Consider the following 26429-nt stretch of genomic DNA (forward strand, 5'->3'; position numbering starts at 1 on the left):
ATGTGTGGGAGACTTTGGAAATTGATGTTGATGTGAATTGTTACAGAAATTCAGAAAATCTAAGTTTATTTTAGAGGTGGAATTGTGTGACTGATTGCCAGTGGGCTGTATCTGTAGTCATGTTCAATACAGAAAGAAAAGAAAAGAAAAGCATTTTAACAGGCTACTCCATGTTTGGAATGCCCTTGCTTCTCATCTCTGCTTTTTTACTGTCTTTCATGTCCCTTAAGGCTCAACTCACATGCTATGGTCAGCCAGAAGCTTTTCCTAGCTTTTCCTCTTTAAACTGACATTCAAATGCTTATGGATACACCCTTATATTCCAGTATAATGTAAACTCCCTTGAGGGTAGTGGTTATCATTTTGAAGGCAATTAATAAACACTTTTGGTATTGAATTGAAACATAATGGAGAAAAAGACTTACAGACATTTCTTGATTATTTCCTGACATTAGATCAATGAAATTGTATATTTTTAATGCATAAAATGTTTTGGACTCTAAACTGAAACTTGTGATTTTATCAATTCATCATAGAAAAATGAATGTGGGATCAGCTAGGTGGTGCAGTGGATTGAGCACCAGCTATAGAGTCAGGAGGACCCGAGTTCAAAGGTGATCTCACACTTAATAATTACCTGTGTGACCTTGGTCAAGTCACTTAACCCCATTCCCTTAAAATAAATTTTAAAAAAGAAAAAGGAATGTGATTCTGTATTAATATTGATAAAATCTTTCATAATTGTGTAGATATGTACTGTTACTGCAGACTTAAAATGTCAGTAGCTTACCATGAAGCAAAAATATTTATTTACTTCTCACAGAATTACTGAGATTCATAGGATTCATAAGAATCTAGGTGCTATAAGGTGATCTACTTTTTATTTTATATTGACTTAAGGCATCAAATTAGAATTTACATGCATATCATGGATGCTTAAAGGTATCTTACCCAGATTATTTTAGTATGAACTTAAGTTTTTTATGCCTCAATTTTTCCCCCTCCATATTACAGACAGCACTGAATTTGTTTTATCTTACTATCATTGGACATGGATTATCTATTGCATCACTGCTGATCTCTCTTGGAATATTCTTTTATTTCAAGTAAGTAAAGTTTCATCTTGTGTGTATGTTCAAGGGAATTGTGGTCATTTGCTATTGAAATATAATTGTAATATACATATTATGTTGGGGGAAAAACAGAAAATATATAGATATTTAGTTACTGCCAAAAGAGAAGAAAATAATGTTCTTATAGTATCTGAAGTTCAAAATAACTCATGTGTAAGACTGATAGAATTCCTCAAGAGACCAAGGGTGATGAAGGGTAAATTAATAACCTTTTAAATAAATTTCACTTTTTTGTCATCACAAAAACCCCAGCTAGCCTTAGCTTTATCGGATATTTCAGCTATTTTAGTTTAGGTTTTTTTTTTGTATTTTTTAGAACTGTACTTTGCTGCAATACTTAGACTTTTCAACTGCATTTTTTTAGTTAGAGCATAACTGGACAGAGTTATTTAAATAACAATTCATGGAGACTGACAGTGGCAACATATTAAATTTTATACTTGGTGACTTTTTTATTGTGTGTAGCATTTCCTTGGTATAGACACTTATTATTAGGAACAGTTTTAAGGAATGTATGACTAAAACAAATTTATCAAGTGCTTATTATGTCAACAGAAAACTTGAAATTGTTCTTACTCTCAAGGAGTCATATAATACACTAATTGGGTTAGATAACACATAAAAGAAGATTGAGCATCAGGGCAGATGAAATGGACTAGAGATCCTAAACATGTCGATTTATCAAATAATTATATACCAATGTTCTGGAGGTCATAATGTCAGGGCAAATTATAAGGTCCTGAGTTGCTTAGGAAACTTTGGTTTTTCTCTGCAGTATTCTATCTTTCCTCCTCCTACTTTCTTTTTTTTTCTTTCTTTTTCTTTTGGTCTTTCTATTCTTAATCTTTAACGTCTTTAGCAAATTATCTAATGAACCAAGAGCCTGGTTTTCTAATTCTGACTATCATTCACCAGCAAATAAAACTCTTCTACACTCTGGCACTGAGTTTTCCAACTATAAAAATATGAAATTAGGCTTAATGATTTCTAAATCCCTCCTAGTTATAAAATTCTATCGATCTCACAGCTTATAGAGAGAAAAATCCTAAACCAAAAAATTAAATGCATAATGCTATATAAGAAGCCATGTTATGCAATGGAAAAATATGTACTTGAAATATATATGATTTAATAATAAAATTCCACTGGGAAAACTCTCTTTACCTACAAAGGTTTAGTTTTCTTATCTGTAAAATGTAGTCAATAGAATAGATGACCCCTAAGGTCTTTTGCAAGTATAATCTATGATCTATGATATGTCTACTGGAACTTTGATCACCTGATCAGCTACTCCATTGCCTCTGACAATAGTGGACTGATATAGGACATAAGGAGGGAGGGGGGAAATTGGGGCAAGCTTCATATTTTAATTATCTTGATGAAAAGTTTGACATATGGGTCTGGATTGCATCCATCTATATTATTACATAGTGTACATGAAAAAGATGGTAGAAAAATATGGTTCAGGAATTAGAGAGGGAAGAAAATTAGAATATGTAAAAGCCTCATGTCAATATGTCACCAATACTTTGCTGTAAAAAAATTAGGGGACTAGGGACATGGCAAGCACTGAGTTATTTCATAGAAGCTGAAGCTGAAAATATTGTAAAAGTTAGGAAAATACTCATTTCAAATGTAGGAATTATTCCTGAATCAACTTCCTTTGTTGACAACCCAGAGCAAATGAAAAGATTTATTGAAAAGTAGAACAAATAAAAATGATTAAAATATTCAGCATATCATTGAAATAATTTGAACTTGATCTATTTAAACAACTTCATAACAACAAATAGGTAACAGAAACAAGGCCATAAATCCCATTCACAAAAGTAGTATTAACCAGTATTAATTATTTTTGATTACAAATAATGCAAAAAAATGCTACAATGAGAAAAAAAATTCAGCACAATAGATAGAGAACTATTCTCAAAGTTAGGAATATTTGGCTTCAAAAGTTGAGTCTTTCAGATATTAGCCATATGAACTTTGGACAGATCACATCATTTTTAGTGCCCCAGGAAACAAAGAGAAGGTGTTGGTCCGTATTGATAGAAGAATTTCTTCAACTGTAGCTCCCCAATATATGAATGGATAAATTTTATGATATACCAAGAAAGACACATATAACACTTTTTTTTGCAAAATTGTATGGATAAGGACTTAACCCCATTAGCTCGCAAAAACAAATATATATCTATATCTTTATCCATATCTATATATCTATACCTCTCTGTATATATATATATCTATATATGTATATGCAAAAGGACAATGGAAGATTGTGATCACTTGTCTCATAAAACAACAGGTAATCACAAGTATATATAAAAGTGGCACTGATATGAAAGCAAACATAAGATGAAAAGAACTAGAAAAGTTTTTAAAGGAAATTCCTTATTTTAAAAATTTATTTATTTTGAATTTTATAGTTTTTCCCCTAATCTCGCTTCCCTCCCCCACCCCCCACAGAAGACAGTCTCTTAGTCTTTATATTGTTTCCATGGTATACATTGATCTAAGTTTAATGTGATGAAAGAGATATCATATCCTTAAGGGGAAAAAAGTATAAGAGATAGCAAAATTACATAATAAGATAATGTTGAGTTTTTTTTAATTAAAGGTAATAATAGATGTTGTTGGTCTTTGTTCAAACTCCACAATTATTTCTCTTGATACAGATAGTATTCTCCATCACAGATATGACAAAATTGTGTCTGATTGTTGCATTGATGGTATGAGCAAGTCCATTAAGGTTGATCATCACCCCCATGTTGTAAAGCAAACTCTTCACCATCAGCACGCACTAGCATAGCAAACTTAACCTGATTTTAGCAGTTATTAAAGTATAAATTTGTATTTACCATAGAAAGTTGAAAAATATGAATTCTATCCTAATATTTAAATCAGACTACTCTAATAGTCTTATTATTTTAAAATCTGGTCTCAACAACCATATTATTTTCACTAGTTATATAAGAGAAATGGATTTTATTATATCTCTATTTTGTAGGGGAGCTAGGTGACTGACTCAGCAACAAGAAGTCAGTAAGGCATGGGTTCAAATTAGACCTCAGACACTTAGTAGTTCTGTGACCCTGCAGAAGTCACTTAATCTTTGTTTGTCTCAGTTTCCTCATCTGTAAAGTGTAGAAAATAATAACACCTTCCTTCCAGAATTATTGTGAAGATAAAAAATAATAATTATAAAGCACTTAACTCAGTGATTAGTACATACTAAACACCATCTAAATTTATCTATTATAATCTTAATAAAATTGTATAGTGTCTATTTACTTCAAATCTGTTCAATTTGTTCATAAATGTTTTTCATCTAAATAAATTTAAATGACAGCTTTTGAAGACAACCCCCAATGTCTTTATTAATTTGAAAGGAATAGAAAATGACCCATATTCTGAATTCTTCCAAAATAATTTCCTAAACAAACTTTTAGGCAGGTTCATCATGATATTTACATTTTGATAACTAAATACAGCATGCAACAGACTCATTAAATTTTCTGAAATGTTTATAAGTTGAAAAAGAATATGAAGAATCAAAACTCTAAAGAAAACTAAATTTTTTTATAGCTTTAGGTACTTTAATTTAATGCAATTATATAAAACCTCTGGTCTTTGTTGCTTTATTCCACTAAACAATGAATCTACATTTGAAAATATGAAGCCCTTCCTTTTGGAAGAGCAAGAGATCTAAATATGTCAAGATAAGTTTCACTACAATTTCTGTAGTAGGTCTTGTCATATTCTGCTTTATATGATCTAATTTGAACTCTTTATAAGCATTCTATTTTAAAAATTATTTTATTTAAAAGACTTAGAAAAAATAAAAATGTTTTTCAAGAGGGAAAACTAATTGCAGATACTTCATAGCATGAAGGAAACATTGCTTCATTTCTTTAAATCAACTCAGTCATGTTGTAAAATAATTTTGATCTTTTGACACCAAATAAAAAATTGAATATTTTCTTTTAAAAAGTAGCAGTTAAATATTGTTTTCATTAAACAAATTAATCTAATGTCTCACAGAACATAATCCCATTTGCTCTCTTAAAAGAATATATTAGTTAATGCATTAAGAGCAAATTGAAGGAGCATTCTAGTTGTATCACAGAATTCTATACCTTGTCTCGTCCTCATATTTATTAGCAACTTGATGAAGAAATAAAAGACATGGTTGTCACATTTGTGGATGAGAAAAAAACTGAAAAGGATCATGTATAACTAAAATGAAAGCATAATAATGCAAAAGATTATTTTGTTCAGTTGTGTCCAATTTTCTCGGATCCCATTTGGAATTTTCTTGGCAAAGATACTAGAATTGTTAGCCATTTCCTTCTCCAATTCATTTTACAGATGAGGAAATTGAGACAAATAGGATTAAGGGTCACACAGATATGTTTGGGATCATATTTGAACTCAGGAAGGTGAGTCTATCCAACTGGAGACTCAGAATTCTATCTATGTACCATCTTGCTAGTCCTACAATTAACAGTCTAAAATGATGATCCAAAACTTAAAAAATGAAATCTCGTAGTAATTTCCTGCTTTCTGATGGAAGAATCAACATTATAAATAAAGAATGAGGGAGATATAGTTTAATAGTAATTCATCATTTGAGTGTACTTCAAGTTTAGCAACTCCAAAATGTTACATGGCAGACAAAAAACGAATTAAAACACAGACCAAGTGATATAATTCTTTTTTACACTCCTCACTGATGAAAGTATATTTAAAGTACTCAGTTTTAGGTTACTCAGTATGAAACCAACATTGATAGATTGTTCTATATTCAGAAAAGAGCCCTCAAAAATGTCAGTGTCTGCAAACATTGTTTTATGACAGACTTTTGAAGGAATGTGGATTATTTAGCCTGGAGAAGGTAGAGAAAGCACTTGAATTATTTTTAAGTTCTTGAAGAGGACTAAATTATCTTAATTTTCTCCAAAGTGAAAATTTAATGCAAATGGATAGAATTTATGAGAAAGATTTTGACTTGGTGTTTGTGAGAATTTATAATTAAAACTGTAGAAAATAAGAATCGAATGTTGTGAGAACTAGTAAGATCTTATTTATATGATAATCACAAACTATATACTAACTGCTTGAGATATTGCCACTTACATTAGGTAAAAGAAAAAATTAATCTACCTCTAGAGTTACTATTTTAGGCAATTAAGTGGCACAGTGGATGTAATGCCAGACGCAGAATCAGGGAGACCCATATTTGTGAGTTCAAATCTGTACTCAGATGATTACTAGCATTGTGATCTTACACAAGTCACTATCCCTTTATGCCTCAGTTCCTCATCTGTAAAATAAGCTGGAGAAGGATATGGAAAAACTACTCCAATTCTTTGCTAAGAAAACCCAAATGGGGTCACAAAGAGTCAGACTTAATTGAACAAAAGTTCCTTAGGATTGACTCAGAGTTGGACTTATTTGTGATTGTATATAGTATTGTAACTCTCTTAATGAATGCAGAAAACTGCATATATACCACAAACAATATAATCAGTTCACAACTTCTATGATGAGTTCTAATTTTATGCTATTATAATAAAGATAAGCAGGATGAAGGCCATATACAAAAGGATAATGGAGGATCTAGAGTTGCTTGCTATTATTTCTTATTCATTAAGCCTTATACTTTGCTCTCATATTTAATTTTATGATTATGAACTCTGGGGTAATCTAAGGACATATCCAGTATATATTTATCATTAATAAACTTTTAATGAATTCTGCAATATATGTCTCATTTAGTCAACTAAATTTATAGGCCCCATTTCAACAAATGTTATTTTTTAATAACCTGGAGAAATCTCTTTTCCCAATATTAGTAAGTCAGATATCTTTATATATTAAAAACCTTAATCTACTAGGAGTAAACAAATGTCAGAGTTACTAGATGTACAATTTATTAACAATGAAATAAATAATAAAAACAGAAAATAATTTATAATATTCTATAATTGAAAAAGATCACAATGAGTGTAACCTCAAACTTCACTAAGAAGTACAGTTGCCATCTTTTATTTAACTTGTAATAATAGTATCACAATTTAGTTCATTCTAGATAACAACTAAAGCTTTGTTGGAGAGATAACCTTCCTTTTCACTTCAAAGGAAGTTACAATAGATTTATGAAAATAATATTGCCAACTTCCATTTTTTTTCTCCAACTTCTATTTTCTCCAACTTCCATTAAGCCACAATAAAAAAAGTCTCTTCAGCATCTTTCTGGACATCATTCTTATTTCTTTCTTCAGACTCGTTCATCTTAAAGTTCTCTTTGTGTTTCTTCATAAAATAAGCTACAATACATTTAGTTAGAATTTTATCCTTACTTTTTTCTCCTCTATATTCAACATAGTTTATCTCACATGTCTTTCAAGACAGTAAAGGGAGAAATATTTCTTAGAACAAATCACCACTTTTAGTTTTCCCCCCCTTAAAGAATCAGTTAATCTCTCTGTAGGAGAGAGGCTGTGGAAATGGGTCACACTAGATTAGGAATTGATTTACTAAATAATTCGCTTAGTAAAAAATAAGTTAATGTTGCTTTCAAAGGGGCCTTCTAGGGGAGAGGGGAAAGTATGCTAATTTTGAAATGAATGATCTTAAATATATGCATTTAAACTTATTGAAAAAAAAGATATTTTTTACTCTATCAACTGATGAAAAATGTTACATTTAGTATTTCATATAATTCATTAACTTAATCTTAAAATATGTATCTTGGTTGTAGTTGATGAGTGAATGTTAGGATGGTTTTGTGACTATAGGAACAATGGGTGCAGCCATAAGTAGATATAGATCAAGATCCTGCCTGTAACCCCAACTAATTCTATGACTGTGCATGTTTACCAGTATGAATCTCAGTGAATTCATGTATAAATTAATGATAATTATGCACATACTACTTTATCATAAGAAAAGTACTTTTAAATCTTCTCCAGCCCCAGAACTATGGAAATGTGAATTATTGTAATGGTTAACTAGTGGATACATTGGTATAAACATATAGAAAGCCATTTTTAAGAGCAGAATTTCCTGGTAGCTAGAATTTGTTTACTGGGTTCTTCCAAAACTTTTCCTTATTTGCTGACTTGCCGAAACAGCTAACATATGAACTTGTAAAACATGAATAACAGCTAACTTCTCCTGTTCCACCACCCTCCCCACAAATTTTTCAGTTTACAAATTTGGAGAGGGGCACTTTTAAAAAAATCTCAAACCAAGAGTACATCACGTTTTAAAACAAATGTATCTCCTTCAATTCTAAGTTTTCCCTTAATATGTTATGGAAAACATTATACATATCCCTTGGGGCCCAGTGATCTGCTGCAGCTCCATAGGAAAAAGACATTGAAGCCAACAGGAATTTTGCCAGCATAAAGAATATGGATCTTGGCCCCTAAATGGGAGAATAATAAAGGTTGTGAACTAATTACATTGTCTCTGCTGATGGTTCAATTGCTCATTCTGTTTACTGCATTAAAATAATAAAAATCTTTCCATGGTGATTTTGGCAGCTCCTGCTGCAGGTTTTATCTGATAGGCCCTTTTAAAAGACCACAGCAACCATGCTGATGCTTTCATACAAACATGCATATGTACACATTCATTTATTCATTCAAAAGGCATTCATTAAGCATTAGTTTGAGCACACACACACACACACACATATACACAAAGAGAGGAACAAACACAGAGGCACACACACACACATACACACACACAATTCATTATGTTAGAGACTCATTATACCACTTTTTCCCCTCAGAAGAAGCAATTGGAGTTAAGTGACTTGCCCAGAGTCAAATAACTGGTATTGCATGCAGGTTTGAATTCAGATCGTTTGACTCCAGTACTGGTTTTTTATCCATTGGATCTCCTAATGCCCTTCAATGCCCTTCCAACAAATTAAGACTGTAAAGACTAGTAGCCTTTCTGTGTCAGTGGTGAGGATATTCTCAATTCAGAATTACAAAGTGACATCACAAAAAGTTATGGTCATAAAAATTAACTACTTTAATAAATTGTTGAAAATATAGAATGTGAATCTGCTTACTATAGCAGTAATGTCATATTGATCTCAAAGGCAGTAAGACCACTGAAACTTTCTATAATTTTCAGTCAGGTATTATTATGTCACCAATTTCAACTTACCGCAGTTGATTTGTCAAAAAGAAAACCATAAAAGGATGAATTTGGTAATGGTTTTGCCACCACATTTTTCAAAACAGCCAAAGGATTCATTTTGTCAAAATCTTGGACTTGGACAGTTTTATGAAAAAGATACAGAGAGCAAAACATGGAAGCTATCCAGACCCACAAACCACATCTTCTATTCTGTGGTTATGCTAAGACATAGAATGAAATTATTAAATTTAAAGAGAACAGTCATTTCTTCAAACAATCTCATGGAACATATGTATAAATTTTTAATATTTTGATTCAAATTAAGGACATTTGAGAATTCTAAGAAATGAAGTACAGGTTTCAGATGAGGTTGAATTAACTGTAGGCTGAAGCTTTTTACAAACATATTTCAAGCTTTGGTTTAAAAAAATGTGTGTATTTACCACAAGCACTTAACCATAATCTAGTTTTTACTCATCTACTGACATGTGTTAATGTGCGCATTAGGAAACAATAGGCATTACTATACAATCTGGGCCATTTGTACAAATAGTAATTGATACAAACCATATGACAGAATGACAGATATTCTTCTGTTTAGGATTTTCTGGGATGTGATAATGCCTGAAGAAAAGAATTAGAATACAATAAAGTAACAGGTCGACAGACAAGGCACTGGGTCTTTAATTACATAAAAAAGTGGCCCAATTGACAATTATCTAATTTGTTACATCAAATTGCAATAACCAAACTGAAGGATTAAGTACCAGGGGATAAATTTGGGCCTTGCCATCCATTTTAATCATCAATAAAACTGAGTTGAGCAATAGGTACTTGAACTTTCAATTTGGCCTTCTGTAGATGCAATCAATCAATGGACAAGTATTAATTAAACTCCAGCTCTCCCCATGGCACAGAAACTAAGAATAAATGTATAAACATCATATTTACTGACATGCATATACAACATAAAGTTAGACCCACATTTTTAGTTGACTTTATGTTTTTTTATTTTTATATGAACTATAGAGGCATACATATACAAAGGGGTCATATATAAGATACTTTGGAGAAAGGGCACTCTAGTGCTTGAGCTGCATTTTATAATCAAAAGGCACTCTAAGGTGAAGGTGAAAGGTGTATATTTCAGGCATACGATACAACCTATATAAAGACTCAAAGAAAGGAGATGAAGTGTCTTGAATGAAAAATAAAAAAGGTCAATTTCCCTTCTATTTCTGCTACTGTGTGATTTTAAGTGAAATGTTAAATGTTTTTCTTTTTTGTTTTGTTTTGAGGGCATTCTGCTTCCTGGAGTTCTTTTAAATATTCCTATTTTCAAGGCATTTTATCTTCTTAGCCTTATAAAGGAAACCAAGTGGTCAGCTGTGTCTTAAAAACAGCATGATAGGAGGCAAGACCACCTGTCTCTTACATAACCTCACTGATCTCTATCACCATTCCCCTTCTGAAAACTCTTCTGGATGACCCACATTCACATACACGCACACGCACAAACACATACATACAAACACACACACATGAAATTCCACAATTTTTGTGTGTGCTTGTGAATAATGAAATTGTAGCAATTGTCTCCTTTGGCAGGAATGCTCACAGCAGCAACCAATACATTAAATTTTTTTTCAGATATTCTTGTGACAAATAGGCAGCTTAATGAGTAAGTTGAGGAGCCAGGGAAAAGAAGAGATAAATTATCCCAGAGGTTACCCAATGCTAACATAGTTTGGAAAACCCAGGATAGTTACAATTCCAGTTGTTAGTATTTTCTCCAGAGCCTCTAACCTGCTCTGCCTTGCTTTCATAATCCTTCTAAACCTTTAGTCTTCTGCTTTATTTACTTTAAATAATGTCATAATTTGGCTTGCTCAGGAGTCACTGATTAGTTTAGATAGGAAACATCATAAAATTCAAAGTTGTCAGTATTTATGTAGGTTGAAGCTATGGAACAGAAAATAGGCATATGCCATTTAGATTCTGTTATTAAGAATATATCTGTATGCAGTAGTCTATTGCTAATAAAACAGTTTATGTCCTTCATGCAGACATGGACAATACAAGCCGTAAACAGAATTCATGGAACATCTGTGTCAACTTGTCTATCAGAATAGTAAAATATAGATAATGGAAGAATTACATAAATGTCTGGTCATAAAATAGTTTGCCCCCGACACATATATGTAGACTAAATACAAGATAAATACATATTAGAGGAAAATCTCATGACACAGCTATATCATAATTGCCTATCATAAGAAAATTATGGATTATAGAAAATTTTGTTAAAAGATGTAAGCAATTCTAAAATAATTTGACAAGCTTATTGTACGATTGAACTTTTGTCTATATATGCATTTTTTACTAGCTTCATCATGATATAGCTTGTTAGAGACAGCAGGTATTACAGATTTTATCTACTCTAAGCCACAATGTGGAGTTCAAGGGAAGTGACATGCTGTTCATTAAGAGTTGAGATTTGAACTCAGGTCTTCTTAGTTTGAAGTCTAGCATGTTACCCACTGCATCGTGATGCTTCTGAATGGCAAAGCGATCAAATTACTGCTATGTTAGCTTTGGGGCATTGTGTCATACCCAAAACCATCTTCTCATATGATGATATATGAGTATATATGAGAAAATAATTTTTCCTGGGTAAAATGCTAAATTTAATTTCCTAAGCATAGTAAGAAATTTTATAAGGCAATGCATTAAAATGGTCTATTAAAAATCTCTATTTTAACAGCATCTATGATGGAGGTTTTAGCATTTTCTTCTAAATTCATATTGAAGCAACAGAAAGTACTGTACCATTTAAACTTGTGAGTTATTAACATAGATTTTTTTAAAAGCAAGGAACTTTTTTTGTGATTGTTCAGTCATATCCAACTCTTTATGACCATATTTGAGGTTTTCTTGACAAAGGTACTGGGAGTGGCATGCCATTTTCTTCTTCAACTCATTTTATACATGAGGAAACTGAGGCTAACAGAGTTTAGTGAACTTTCCCAGGGTCATATGTTTAGTATGAGGCCAGATTACAATTTAGGAAGATGAATCTTTCTGACTCCAGAACTGACACTCTGTCTTTTGTGCCACCTAGCTGTGCAAGGAGCTTCTATCTCTCAGAAATCTAAAGGCATGCTCTAATACTATAATAGGAATTAAAAACTTCCTATATGATCCCTATTTAGAGCCAGCAGTGTAGTGTAATGGATGAAGATCTGGTCTCCATGTAAGGACAAACAAGTTCTTTCTTCTATACATACTGATTTTGAAACTTTGGTCAAATCACTTACCCTTCTAGTACCTCCAGAAAACTATTAATGTTATAACCATTCCAAAGATGCATCTATAAATATTTCCTCACAGAAATTAATTCCTCAAACTGATGAAATCTCATTAGAAGTTATCCATTAGAAGTTCATAATTTTGTTTATAGAGGAATTTGAGGTTCACAAAGAGAAAAAAGTACAGATCACAGAGGATTATTTTACCTAAATATAATTTTAATTTGGATTGATTGCTTCTTTGAATCAAATTTAAATGTTATCTGAATGATATTTTTATTGAAATATAAAATGATATTAAAGTGTTTTGGCAGATTTTTTGACCATTTAATTAGATGACTTGTGACAGTATAATAAGGAAATACTAATCTCTTATTAAATTTATTGAGAGACAGAAAAAAGCAAAACCACCAAGATGGAGAAAATATTTTTTTCAAATACTTCTAGGTTTACTAGTTTTTCCTTATCTTTTCACTCATTTTTATTTCCAATATCCGTCACTTTGTTCCTGCCCTGCTCATGTGATGATGAGTTTGGGAAGGAATGGAGTGCTGTAGGTTATGCTGAATACTCAACAGGAAGAGCTGCTTCCTGACCCTGATATATGACATCCTCAGGGCTGCATGCTTTTCCTACACTTGGCATTGAGATTTATCTAGAGGCAGACATTAAGTCCAAGTTGTTCATGACTTACTTAGTTATTTGTCATGGTTCACAAATGGTCTTTTCTCTCCTGCTTGGTTTCCTTTCATATATTAACATTTGTAACCTATCCCCAATCAAAAGAAAAAGAAAAAAAAAGAAAAAAGAAACCAAAAAAGAAACAAAATAAAAAAAAACATCATCCATCTTATAATTTAGCCCAACACCTAACAAATCATAAATTTTAAGTTAGAGTTCTAAGTTACTGAAATTAATTTATTACAAGAATAAATATCCTTGAAGTAAATAAATGTGAAGATAAATTCAATCCAAGAACAAATCCAATAAAATGAACTTAAATAATTTAACATTATTATAATTATATTATATATTATAATTTTATCATATATTATGAATATGTTAAAGCATTCTGACATAAATTATTTCATTTGCCTCTCCCAGTAAAAGTAAGAGAGGTAAGAGAGGAAGTGAGATGAAAAAGAAGTGTTTTGGGATTCAAAAGAATTGGATTTCACTCCAGAATTTGACCACTAACTTATTACAAGCTCTTAGTCAAATCATTTCAAGATTGCTATAGTTCCTTTCATTTTGGACATTCTAGGATATAAAAATCAGTGGACGCTACTATCTCCATTTTACTGAGGAAGCTGGGTGCTCATAGAAGTCAAGTGACTTATCCAAGTTTCAACAACTAGAAATGGTTTAGTTGATTCCTAAACTCATATATTCTGACCACAGGAGGTTCAATACTCTTTACCCTTAATTATTCCATTCTTACTTTGATAATTATAAAATTGAAAGACAAATTTTTGATTATTCTCCTAATTTTGAAATATTGCAAATGATCAAGAATTATACCACAATTTCTTGTTTTATTTTACCTGGAGGCCATAAATGTCACAGACTTATGAATGAAGTAAAAAAAAATTTATTAAGTGCCTAATAAGTTCCAGGAATTCTAACAGAAAATGTAAGGCTAGCAAAAATAGTTTAATAAAATCATACAATATAGTATGAATAGAACTGAGTTGGAGTCCAAGAAAAAGAGTTCAAATCTAATCTCTAATGGATTTTCTGTGGGACACCAAGGAAGTCATTTAACTTCTTGGACAATAATCCCGTAAACTGTACCAGGGCATTGAATTTAATAATATTTCCCATTTATAAATACTACTCTAAAATGACAGTTGTTTCAAAATGAAATGCAACTTACTGCAGTCACCTTCATACAATTCCATTTATTAGTTGCTATATCTTTGTGGTACTTTACTATGTAATAGGAAATTAAAATGTCAAAGAATATTATTTCCCCCAATTTCCTTAATCTACCTTTAAGATCCTATCTAAATGATAGAGGTACATTTGGAATATGGGATCAGGAACAAAATGATGTCTGGCCTCATTAAACTTTTGTATACAATAAAACCTAAAATACATATCGATATAAATTTAAATAGACAAATATATTTTCCTATAGATATGTATATACTAACTTTATGAAGTCAGTTTTGACACCAGAAGTTCCATATAGACTTTTAAATATTTTCTTCATAATATTCATCAACATTATCTCTCTCTCTCTCTCTCACACACACACACACACACACACACACACACACACAAACACACTCTCTCATACTCTTTCCCCTCCACATGCACATACACATATACACACACTTATATTTTCTATCACTCTCCATATATAATATATGAGTATATATGTACTTACACACATATAACTAGTTTATTTTTCCTCTTATGTAGAATGATAGCAACTTTTGATTTGTCTTATAATACTTTCAGAGAGATTATATATGTATATATATATATATTTTCCTTTAAACATTTAAGAATGAATTTTACATATTTGATTTTAGGATTATGCATCTAGAGTTGGAAGTAGTTTAAGACTACCAACTCTAAAACTCTTTCTTATACATGAGGAAACACTAAGGCTTTTTACGTGAGTCTTTCACTGAACTTAGAGAGTTTAAGGTAGATAAGGTCATACAAGTAATAAGCATCAGAGACAGGATGTGAACCTGGTTCATTGACTCCAGAATCTGTGCTATTTCCCTGCATCACACTGCCTCTTTGAAAGTATTTTTTTAGTAAGAATTAAAGTCCATAAGAATTTGAATAAAACAACTATATTATGGTTTATTTTCTCATGATTTAGGAGTTTGAGCTGCCAACGGATCACTCTGCATAAAAATTTGTTCTTCTCTTTCGTTTGTAATTCTATTGTCACGATCATTTGGCTAACTGCTGTGGCCAACAACCAAGCATTAGTTGCAACCAATCCTGTAAGTAAGATTTGGATATTTTATTTACGGGGGTAATTTTGTATGTGTGCACACATAATTAATTGTTTGTATATATTTAAATTTCTGTACTTTTTAAAAGTTAAGCTACAAAGAATATTTGTATTCACCTAGCAATTTGAGGATGTGTGTACTTGAAAGTAAAGTTGAACATTGAGCAAATTTCTTAAAATATGCAAATAGAAAAACACCATTATCTCAATCATCTTAATATTTTATTATATTAGTTATTTCATTTTACATGTATAGCTACTATTTAGATTTTAGAATTGTGATATTAGTTTTGGATATCAAACACCAAAGAAAAACTGTTAAATGTATTAGATTAAGAATGAGACTTGGAGACAGGACAAGCTGGGTTCAGCTCTGACCTCAACTATGTAAATCATTTTTAAAATGATTCAAGCATTTCTCTTAATTCTACAAGTTACAGATTTGCATTGGTGAATGAACTTTCCACACAAGAAGTTAACAAAATAAATGGGGAGAAATGTAATATATGCTAGTCCTGGCAATGGTACATTAGAGGCTCTATCTGTATGCAACAAATTAGCTATTATCTATATATTGCAAAAGGACCAAAATCATTTTTGACATATTGTTGAGGTGCCAACCTATTGTAGAAAGAAATTTTTGACTCCAATATTTTCAGTTTCATATAATCATAGACTGAATCATTCTAGAAAAATGGAACATATTCATGTCATTTTATTTTGAAATTATTCTAATGAATTTGTACAGATCAAGTATTTCAGAATGATCAACTGGTAATTATTGCTTATTCTTTTAAAATCCCCTCAATGATGCATCTTTCAAAATATATAAAACGGATATTTATATATCAAGATGCAATAGTGATAGGGACTGGACTTTTTATTTCACTGATACAGAACATTTCCAGTTTCCACCTACCAATGCATGTTAGCACTTTGTCTGCAATTTTTAAAAGGTTGCCTAGAGCACTGAGTCATTAAGAGACCTGTCCAAGGTTACATAGCCAGGACAACCCATGATTATTTGAATTCAAATATTTCTTGTTCTGATCTCAGATCTCTTACCATTATATCATCATATCTCTAAATATTAGATCAGATTAAATTTAATTTTAATCTATAATATATGTAATGCAGAAGTATAAATTAGTTTATAAAAATTTGAAATAATAGCAACTGGGTACTTTATTCTGGTACCTCAGTGGAGAATATGAACCTAGTAATGGACCCTGTAACTGTTATCTGAGAATTAATTTACCTTAGTCTATAGAAGATTGTTATCTATTTGGACACAAGAAATTTTGGAGACTAGCAATTCATAGAATCTTCTAGAATTACTAAGTGGCCGGAATTGCTATATACTCTGCTCATGAGAATGGAATAAGAAATTTTCTAAATATCTCTATGTAATAATATATCATAAAAATAGTTTCTTGTCAAATGCATATGTGCATAGCATTGTTGCTATCCATATGTTCTATAATACATGTGTAACATTTAATGTAAATGCCCTACTCAGTACTTAATGTAACTAAGTACTTAATAGAAGTACTTATATTAAACTATGTAATACTTAATATTTAATACTATACTGTGCTATATTCATCTTATTGTATGTGTATGAAATATGAATACTATACTACATAATACTACATGATATGCATTCATATAACAATATAATACATAAGAAAGTACTATCAACCTGGAATTTAAAAATCCATGATTTTCATGGAAATAAGTCTATAGTTTTCAATCCCTATATAAATGACTAGATAAATTTTAGTGAGTAAGATATAACTATGATAATTAATTGATATATTTCTTTTTCACTCAGGTGAGTTGCAAAATATCCCAGTTTATTCACCTTTATTTGTTGGGATGCAATTATTTTTGGATGCTATGTGAAGGCATTTATCTGCATACACTCATTGTAGTGGCTGTGTTTGCAGAGAAGCAACACTTGCTCTGGTATTATCTTCTTGGCTGGGGTAGGTGCCGTATGTACACATATGCAAAGTTTCCTGTTTACACTCCTCACTGCGTATTATTTTGTCAGTTTGCCATTTCATATATATGTGTGTGTGTGTGTGTGTGTGTGTGTGTGTGTGTGTGTGTGTGTGTATGTATGCATATTAGGAAGATTGTTTAGATGTGTTTCTCTTGTTTTATGGGTAGTAAATAAAAACTCTTTGGCATAGACACAGAATCATGCAATTTCAACATAAAAAGGAAATATAGAGGCTATCTACTCTTGTTATTGTTGTTGCTGAGATATTTCAGTTGTGCCTGACTCTTTGTAACTCTTTTGGGAGGTTTCTTGGCAAAGATATTGAAATGGTTTGCTATTCCCTTCTCCAGATCACTTTATAGATAAGAAAACTGAGGCAATATGACTTACCCAGGTCATATGATTAGTACATGTCTAAGGCCATATTTACTCAGGAGGTTTAGTTTTTGTGACTCCAGACTCGACACTGCCTTCTGTTACTGTTAGCCTGAGCCATATCTCTTTACTATTTTTCTTTTTTTTTCTTTTTTTTTCAGTCTTTTTTTTTGTAAGGCAAACAGGGTTAAATGGCTTGCCCAAGCCCACATAGCTAGGAAATTATTAACTGTCTGTGACCGGATTTGAACCCAGGTACTCCTGACTCCAGGTCCTGTGCTTTATTCACTATGCCACCTAGCCGCCCCTACTATTTTTCTTATATAGAAATCAGTGGATAATAACCACTTTTTATAATAATGTAGTCATATTGGTTTACCTTGGCTGATTTAAGGATTATTGGTTTATAGAACTAAGAATTAGTTTTGTTTAAGTATTTTGTTTAAGTATTTAAGTTATTTAAGTATTAAGTTATCATTTTTATAGGTACTGCAATAAAATAGAAAAGAATATTGATCTTCCTGTCAAGGACACCTGGATTTGAGTCTCCTGCTCTCTAGTTGGTTAACTTGGACAAGTCACATAATCTCTAGGAAATATTTCCAAATCTGTAAAATGAGAAATGAGGAGACTAGACTAAATAAACTTAAAAGTTCCTAGATAAATAGTAACTCATATTAAATCTTGTTTAGTTGAATTCTAACTCTAATTTATATTATCTGAGTCAATAGGTATTTGTTTTTGGAAAAGTCAAGTAATTCATTGAATGGGAGAGACAAAGTTGAAAAAGAATAGAGGAAGCCAAGTATTATCATTTCTAACTTATGTTTATCCTATATCACTACAACATAAAAATATCATGTTAGCATATGTCAAAAGTAGGAATAACAATTAAATATTTTACAATTTTGAAACTACTAAACCTGAGGATAGTTAAATTGCTTTAAGTGACCACCCTATAAAGCACAATTTCTACCTGAATATTATCTGCATGAGGTCTTCAACAACTTTTGTGATTTGAATCACATTCATTTTAGAGTTATTATGATGACAAAATGAGATACAATTTGCAATGTACTTTGTAAACCTTAAAGTACTATCTAAATAGCAGTAATTATTCAGGGCATCCCCAAAGTCTTAGTGCAGTTTTGTTTTATTTTTTTTTGCAAAGCAATAGAGTTAAGTGACTTGCCCAAGGTCGCACAACTAGGTAATTATTAAGTGTCTGAGACCAGATTTGAACTCAGGTCAACCTGACTCCTCGGCTGGTGCTCTGTCCACTGTGCAACCTAGCTTCCACTCATAGCACAGTTTTAATTAGATAAATGCAAGATATGTGTATATACATATATATATATATATATGTTTATACATAATTTAGGTAAATAATCTATATAGCCTTGGATAAACTACTCCAGTGGTAGAAAAATGAAAAATTAACCAGCTGTTTGAAATGTGTTGATTTTTTTTCTTCAGGCAAATTCCATAAGGAAACACTGGAAAAACCAGTGATGTCCCAAAGGATGTCCCAAAAAGTCTTAGTGCAGTTTTAAAGCTTTAAATATTGTAATATTTAATTAAAAGTTAATATTTTTAGAAAACTTTTCAGTTTCCTTTTCTTTAGATTGAAGGTCCTTGATGGAAGACATACTCTCTTTTCATATTTGCATCTTCAGCTCTTAACAGAGTGCCTTACACATAATGGATTCCTAATACATGTTTACATCGCCTGACTGTCTTAGAATTATGATATTATAAACTCCTTGAGAACAGAATTTATGTTTCATAATTCCTTATTTCCCCTTCCCAGTAATAATGAATGTATTCAATTCTTCAGAGAGGCATGGGGAGAGGGGAGAACATTCCCTATACTGAGGCAGAGCCCAACCACTCTATGTCTACAGAAAACAATTCTAGAGCTTTCTCTTGTAGAAGTAACCCCTCCTGGCAAACTTTCTTGCCATGATCACCCTTGGCACTTATTTTAATCATCACAGAAACTCTCAGGGAGATAGAGCAATTATCTTTCTTTTACAGATGAGAATCAGAGTATCAGGTTAAGTGACAGTCCTTGATTCTGTAGTAAGCATAAGTGGCAGAATTGAAATCTCAGTTATTACTCTTTATTCCAAGGCCAGGGTTCTTTCCATTACATGATAATTTTAGTATCAAAGCAAAAGTTCTGTTAGATTATAATAGACTTTAGTGGCATGTTCTTTTTTTTCACAACCTCAACAGGTTATAGAGAGGGGCTAGTCTTTTCCCTCTAGACTAGCATAAAAGTCTGAACTATACTTTTTAAAAATTATTTGGAGCTATCTAAATTATTTTGAGAATCACAAATGTAATATTATGTCCAATAAACTTATCTTTTGTATTTAAAGTTTCTTTATTTAATTTATTTAAAAATTTTAAGAATTATTATATCAAATGGAGGAGAGGAATAGAGAAGATATCCAATGAGAGGGCATGATGAAGTCAGTAAGAGAAGTTCCAAAGTAATATAGCCAATATGATGGATAAGAAGATATTTGACCTAGGCTAAGGTACAAGAATGTAAAAAGGAAATCATTTCCATTTGACTATAGTAGAAGGATCAAATCATTAACTGGTAAGGATAGCAAACATTTAGCAAATATAATTTTTATTACTTTAGTACCCCCTGCAAATTAGCATTGCTTTATACAAATATTCATATTAGAATTTAATTTCAGGTGAAAAGTCATTTTTTAATTCTTTCCTTCTTTTATCTTTACAGGATTCCCACTGATACCTGCCTGTTTACATGCTGTTGCAAGAAGTTTATACTATAATGACAAGTAAATCAGTGTTTCTTTCAGATTTTTTGCTTTAAATCTACCAAAATGTATCTTTAGTATTCATTTCTCTTTCTTTTCCCCTCTAGTTGCTGGATCAGTTCTGATACTCATCTACTATATATCATCCATGGACCAATTTGTGCAGCTTTATTGGTATGTTATTTTTAGTTTGTCTTGCTTTTATTCTTAATTTAACTAATTCAATTTTGAGTCTTTATATCACATTCCTAAGTACTTAGAGAATAATAAACTGAAAGTTAGTCCTCTAGTAATTTTTTAAATTTATGCTTATGTTCAAAGAAATAACTTCTTAATTTTCATTATAACATTCAATATGTAAGCAATATTTTATAAACCAGTTTCCTAGCTGGTCATTTATATGTGGAAAGAAAGTTTGGTTATATTTCATATTTTATTTGATTCACTTTATAAAACACTTCAAATTCCTACAGTTCATGTGTAATTAACATTTTATCTCTTGATGACACAGAGGGAAATTAATTATAGGTCAGAAAAAAGCATTAGTTGTTATTAAAAAGATATGGATTTTCAAATAATGAAAACTATGGGGTATTTAGATAGCAAAATCTGAAAAATTCCAGAAAGATTTATGTATAGAAATTTATTAGCACATGACAATAGTGCATGCATTTAATTCAATCACATCCTTAAAAATTAAGGGGCTATTATCATGATTCTATGAGAAAATAGGCATAGATGATTAACATCATGACTAAACATTATTTTGCATTTTACATACTTTTTAAATTCTTATAAATCCCTTTTTTCATAACAGCTCTACAAGTTAAGATGTATAAAAATGATTATCCTTAGTCTACAAATGAGAAAATTGAGTATCATATGTTCTGTGATTTGTCCAAGGTCACACAGCTAGTAAGTGTTACAGCTAGAATACAGATGCAAGTCTCTGACTCCAAACTTAGCTCCCTCTCTTTTCCATTGTACCGAAATAATCGCCATAGATATATAGCTATAGATACATATATTTGTATTTATTCAGGTAGGCAAAGGTGGACAGCATATTGTTCCTCTAGGCTGAAAGTGAAGAAATGGTTATCAGTGCCTAAATGACTGCTACTTGACTGTACTTTTTGCTTAGTTCATTTGTCCACTGACAAAGGAAACATTATAATACAGTTCACTAATATAGTCCTTAATGTTACTAAATTCATAGAACAATAGATTTAAATCTAGAAGGGATCCAAGGGGTTATCTAATGCACACTCCTAATTTTACAGATAGAGAAACTGAGGACCAGGGAAGGCAAAGGACTTTCTCAAGATCACAAAGCTGTTGTATGTTAATTCATTCAATTCATATGCATTAATTACTAGTATGTGCATGGTAAACACTGAGCACAGAAGAGAGGAAATCTTAGGCATATTCCTTAGTCTTTAGGAGCTTGCAAAATAGCTGGAGACATAAGAAAGATAGACATAAAATAGGTAACAATGCAAATTGAAGTATGTGATTAAAGACTAAAATGAATAGTTAAGATAATGGATGTAAATGCTTTGGGATTCATAGGCAGCTTCCTTCCTCGGTTTCAATTATACCCAATTGACTTTCTTCCAGGACTTGTACAGTTTTGGTAACAAATGAAGATGGGACAATTCAACCAGCTGTGGGAACTTGGGCATATTACTTAACCCTTCCATGCCTCAGTTTCTTGAATTATTAAAAAGTACACAGTAATAGCATGAACTTCACAGGGTTGTTGTGAGGATCAGTTGAGAAGATGATGATGATGATATGCATATGTGTGAAGTGTTTTGCAAATCACAAAGCAATATTTAAATGATTATCATAATCAAAAGACTAGTCCTTTATCAATGAAAACATTGCTCCACAGCTTGAAGGAAATAATTTCTTGTTACTTTGCTTATAGGTGAGTCACTTTTTGGCTTATGAATCTACTTTTCCTATGAATCCAACTTTCTCACACAAGACTTCTTGAACATTTCCCTAAGATGATACATTTTCCTAAATAATTGAAACTGACTTGCAAATTTTTGTGCATGATGAACCTGTCATTAAAGAGGGAAGATTTTCTGAGAAATGAAAGCAAAAAAACATACTTTTCTTTGTTTACAGTAAAAGACAGACATACAATGAAGATTAACGATATATTTTTTGGGAATTGTGTGAGTGAAGATTTCACTCTTCAGACAAGTTAGCCTGCCAGTTCAAATTTTTCATACACCACTAAAGAAGGCCTAAGGGGGTGGGAGAGGAGAAATGGAACTGAAAACTTTTTTGAGGGACAAAGTGATTTTAAGTAATTCCTCTTTTTATGGGCGAAAAATATTATCATCTAATGTTGAGTTACATGCTCCATAAGTAAAGCAAATATAAATTTTGAATAATGAAAAATATGACAAGATCCTGGAAATTTATACAAGAGCTTTTCTAAGACTACTTTCTTAAAGGGAAGGAAATAATTTAGGGATGTAAAGAGGAAATATGGAGGTATGGTAATGTGGACTGAGAATGGAATAAAGATGGAGAAAAATCTGCTACATATGGACTGTGTAATGCCAACTAAGTCTTGGCCTCTCAGAATCCCAGGCAACTGAAATATGTAAGACTATATGATACAGAATAGATGAAGATCTTCCAACACCTGTAAAATCATAGTTTTCTTCAGGTGTGTGTGTGTGTGTGTGTGTGTGTGTGTGTGTGTGTGTGTGTGTGTATGCGAACAACAAAGATATCTTCCTTTATGTGAAAAAAAAGTTCCATCCCACATTCTTGTTTTACAAAACTGTCTGGGGAGGTCAAAAAAGGTAGCTTAGTTAAATGCAACTGATTTTTACAATGGTAGAAAATTATGTGGGAGTTTTCTTCTTCCTATTCAGAATATTGAAAAGTTTAGAAATGTTATATGAATAATTCATGTTCCAAATACAATGTTGTCTTCTACCATTTACGTGAAAAATTCTCAAATTTTACAATATAACAACTATCACTGCAAAGGTTACTTTTTTCCCTTCTTTTCCTACTCTTTTGTCATCTTTCATCTTCTCCTGGTATTGTACTCAAAGATATATATATTTATATTTATATGTATTTATATATAAATATATATAATATATTTGTATATATGTACTCAAATAAATATATATTTATTTGAATGCAATTCTTTTGATAATTGAATTTCTACTTCTAGTTTCTTAATTTTTTTAAATAGAAGTACTTTTATAGAACAGTAGAGTAAATTTACTTGACATCTTTGAATTGATATTAAATAGAAATGTCAGGGGAATGATTTTCTGTCTAAATCTAACATACTGATTTCTACATGAGAATTTGTTTAGAAGAAAATTTTAATTCTATGCTCATTTAGTTTATATAACAAACTTGCCTATATTCCTATTCATAATCCCAGATTCTTAAAAAAAAAATTCTTAACTGGGAAGATAGGTCTGCAACTCAGGTTTGTTTTGCCCTTTACAGACTAAAACCAGAAATTACTGTTTCTACCAGTGTTTTAATGAAGAACATTAGCTATGGTACTTATGTAAAATACCCTGTTTATTTTTCTTTATTTTTTTATTTATAAGTTGATATGTGGGATCTCTTTGTCTCCTATCCTTTATTGCGTGGATAATATTTTCCATTGAGTTAAAAAAATCATCTATAGTATATGCTTAGGTAAAGAAATGTATTGAAAGTAGTAAGATAGCTGCTGATATGATAATTATTCAATCATTATAGTTCTCTAAAGGCCTCTTTCTATTTTTATCCTTAGTTTTTTGCCTGTTTTTATCAGCCTTCAACTTTTCATGGTAACATTTCCACTGAAGCCTACTGTTTGTTCAGTGATCTTAAGTTCTGTGAGGATAAGATAGCTATTTTCTATGCCTGATCTCTTTTCACAATGTCTTTTTAAAACTAGTATTTCAACAATGAGTAATCTCAAACTCTCAGATTCATCTTTTATATAGGCATTAGGACTTAATAACTTGTTTAATCCTATGAACTCATATTTATTTAAATTTTTAAACTTTCTGAACTGGTTTTCTTTACAGCAACCCATCAATATCATTACCACAAATATCTCATTTTATAACTAAGGAAAATGACCAAGAGGCTGATTACCTCATGATCATATAGACAATAAATTTATGAGGCAGAACTTACACCCAGACTACTGGATGGCAAGTTTAACTGTCTCTGTACTATAAGTCATGTCTCATATAGTTGTTCCCTCTTTATAAAAATATAGTCATGGTTGTTTTCCAAATTACTGGATGGATGTAAATATGTTTATGTGTTTATATATTGGGTTTTTGAATACAAACAACTGATTAGGCCCTTAGCAAAAGTATTGGGAATAATCAGTAAGTGATATAGGGAAGGTATTAGAAATTAAGCAAGAGGACCATGGGTTGGAAATGAGAATATTAAAAAGCAAATGGATTCAGAAAGCCAGAATCTTTTAGTAGGAGAAGTGTAAGTCAAATGACATGGTGCCACAAGAAACTGACTTAATTAGTGACCATTAGCACTGTTGATTAAATATCATTCAATATTTGTGAGATCTATTGCTTATTGAAAGGACTTTGCTGATTCCCAATAAAGATTTGCCCTGAAGATGACCCAAGTTTTGGATTTCAGATGAGTGCAGGACTACAAGCTAACAACCAAAAAGAACATGAAAATAAAATATGATAAATGGTGAAGTTTAAGAGAAAGTCTTCAGATGTTTACATTCTACTAAAATTTCATGTTCCTTTAAAGTCATTCATCGTTTTTTATTTATGGACCTTTAGTTTGCACATCCATGTCATTGCATGGAACTCTTGGACCCAACATTTCCTCATTCATCAGGACAATAAAGTATGCATAATGTATTAGATCCTTGGCCCTCTGTTTCTTAATGAGAGTTAAGAAATGGCAAGCCTATGATGCTCTGGGAACATATCAAAACTTTATTTTTCCCCTTTCTAGGTGAACCTCTTCTTCCTATTGAACATTGTACGTGTTCTCATCACAAAGCTAAAAGTCACTCATCAAGCAGAGTCAAATCTGTACATGAAAGCAGTAAGAGCAACCCTTATTCTTGTACCCCTGCTTGGAATTGAATTTGTGCTAATTCCTTGGAGACCAGGAGGACTAATTGCTGAAGAAATATATGACTATATTATGCACATCCTCATGCATTACCAGGTACAAAGTCCTTGAGGGATTTGTAAGCATCTCTTCTTTACTATATTTCAGTATAATTGCTAATCCATACTATATAACTACAGTCTTCATTTACTTCCCAGTATTTTGCCCATTTTCTATGAAATTATAAATTTTAGTATATTCACTTTCCTAGTTGTTTTTTTTCTCCGCAGAATTATTGCTATCATTTTGCCCCTTTATAGTATAAAATTTACTACAAAATAGAGACAAGGTCTTACTCATCCTGTCTCTTTCCATATTGTATCCTGATTGTAGGAATTTAGTGAAAAAAAAAACCTCATTCTTTACTAGAAACTCTGAAAAAAATTCTTTTCTACTTAGAAGTCATGTGGAACAGAACTATGTTGGGAAACCATTTTCAAGGAAATAATCTGAGTATATGGGTAACTTGGACAACCTTCAGTCCAAACCCTAGTAGGCTTATATTTC

The 26429-nt window shown here is 31.4% G+C and overlaps 1 protein-coding gene across 4 annotated transcripts in view; it reads left to right on the forward strand.

Moving 5' to 3' along the window:
• The window catches only part of CALCRL (calcitonin receptor like receptor), a 105498-nt gene that overhangs the window by 71885 nt on the left and 7184 nt on the right, over nt 1-26429 (forward strand). For all 4 annotated transcript variants that reach the window (XM_074215540.1, XM_074215539.1, XM_074215541.1 and 1 more), the window contains 6 exons: nt 1015-1106; nt 15447-15573; nt 17419-17572; nt 20726-20786; nt 20873-20939; nt 25761-25979. In XM_074215540.1, coding sequence (XP_074071641.1) covers nt 1015-1106; nt 15447-15573; nt 17419-17572; nt 20726-20786; nt 20873-20939; nt 25761-25979 — 720 coding nt within the window. The remainder of the gene's footprint in view (nt 1-1014; nt 1107-15446; nt 15574-17418; nt 17573-20725; nt 20787-20872; nt 20940-25760; nt 25980-26429) is intronic.

Source organism: Macrotis lagotis, chromosome 1, assembly GCF_037893015.1.
Source record: "Macrotis lagotis isolate mMagLag1 chromosome 1, bilby.v1.9.chrom.fasta, whole genome shotgun sequence".
In the NCBI taxonomy this organism is placed as follows: Eukaryota; Metazoa; Chordata; class Mammalia; order Peramelemorphia; family Peramelidae; genus Macrotis; species Macrotis lagotis.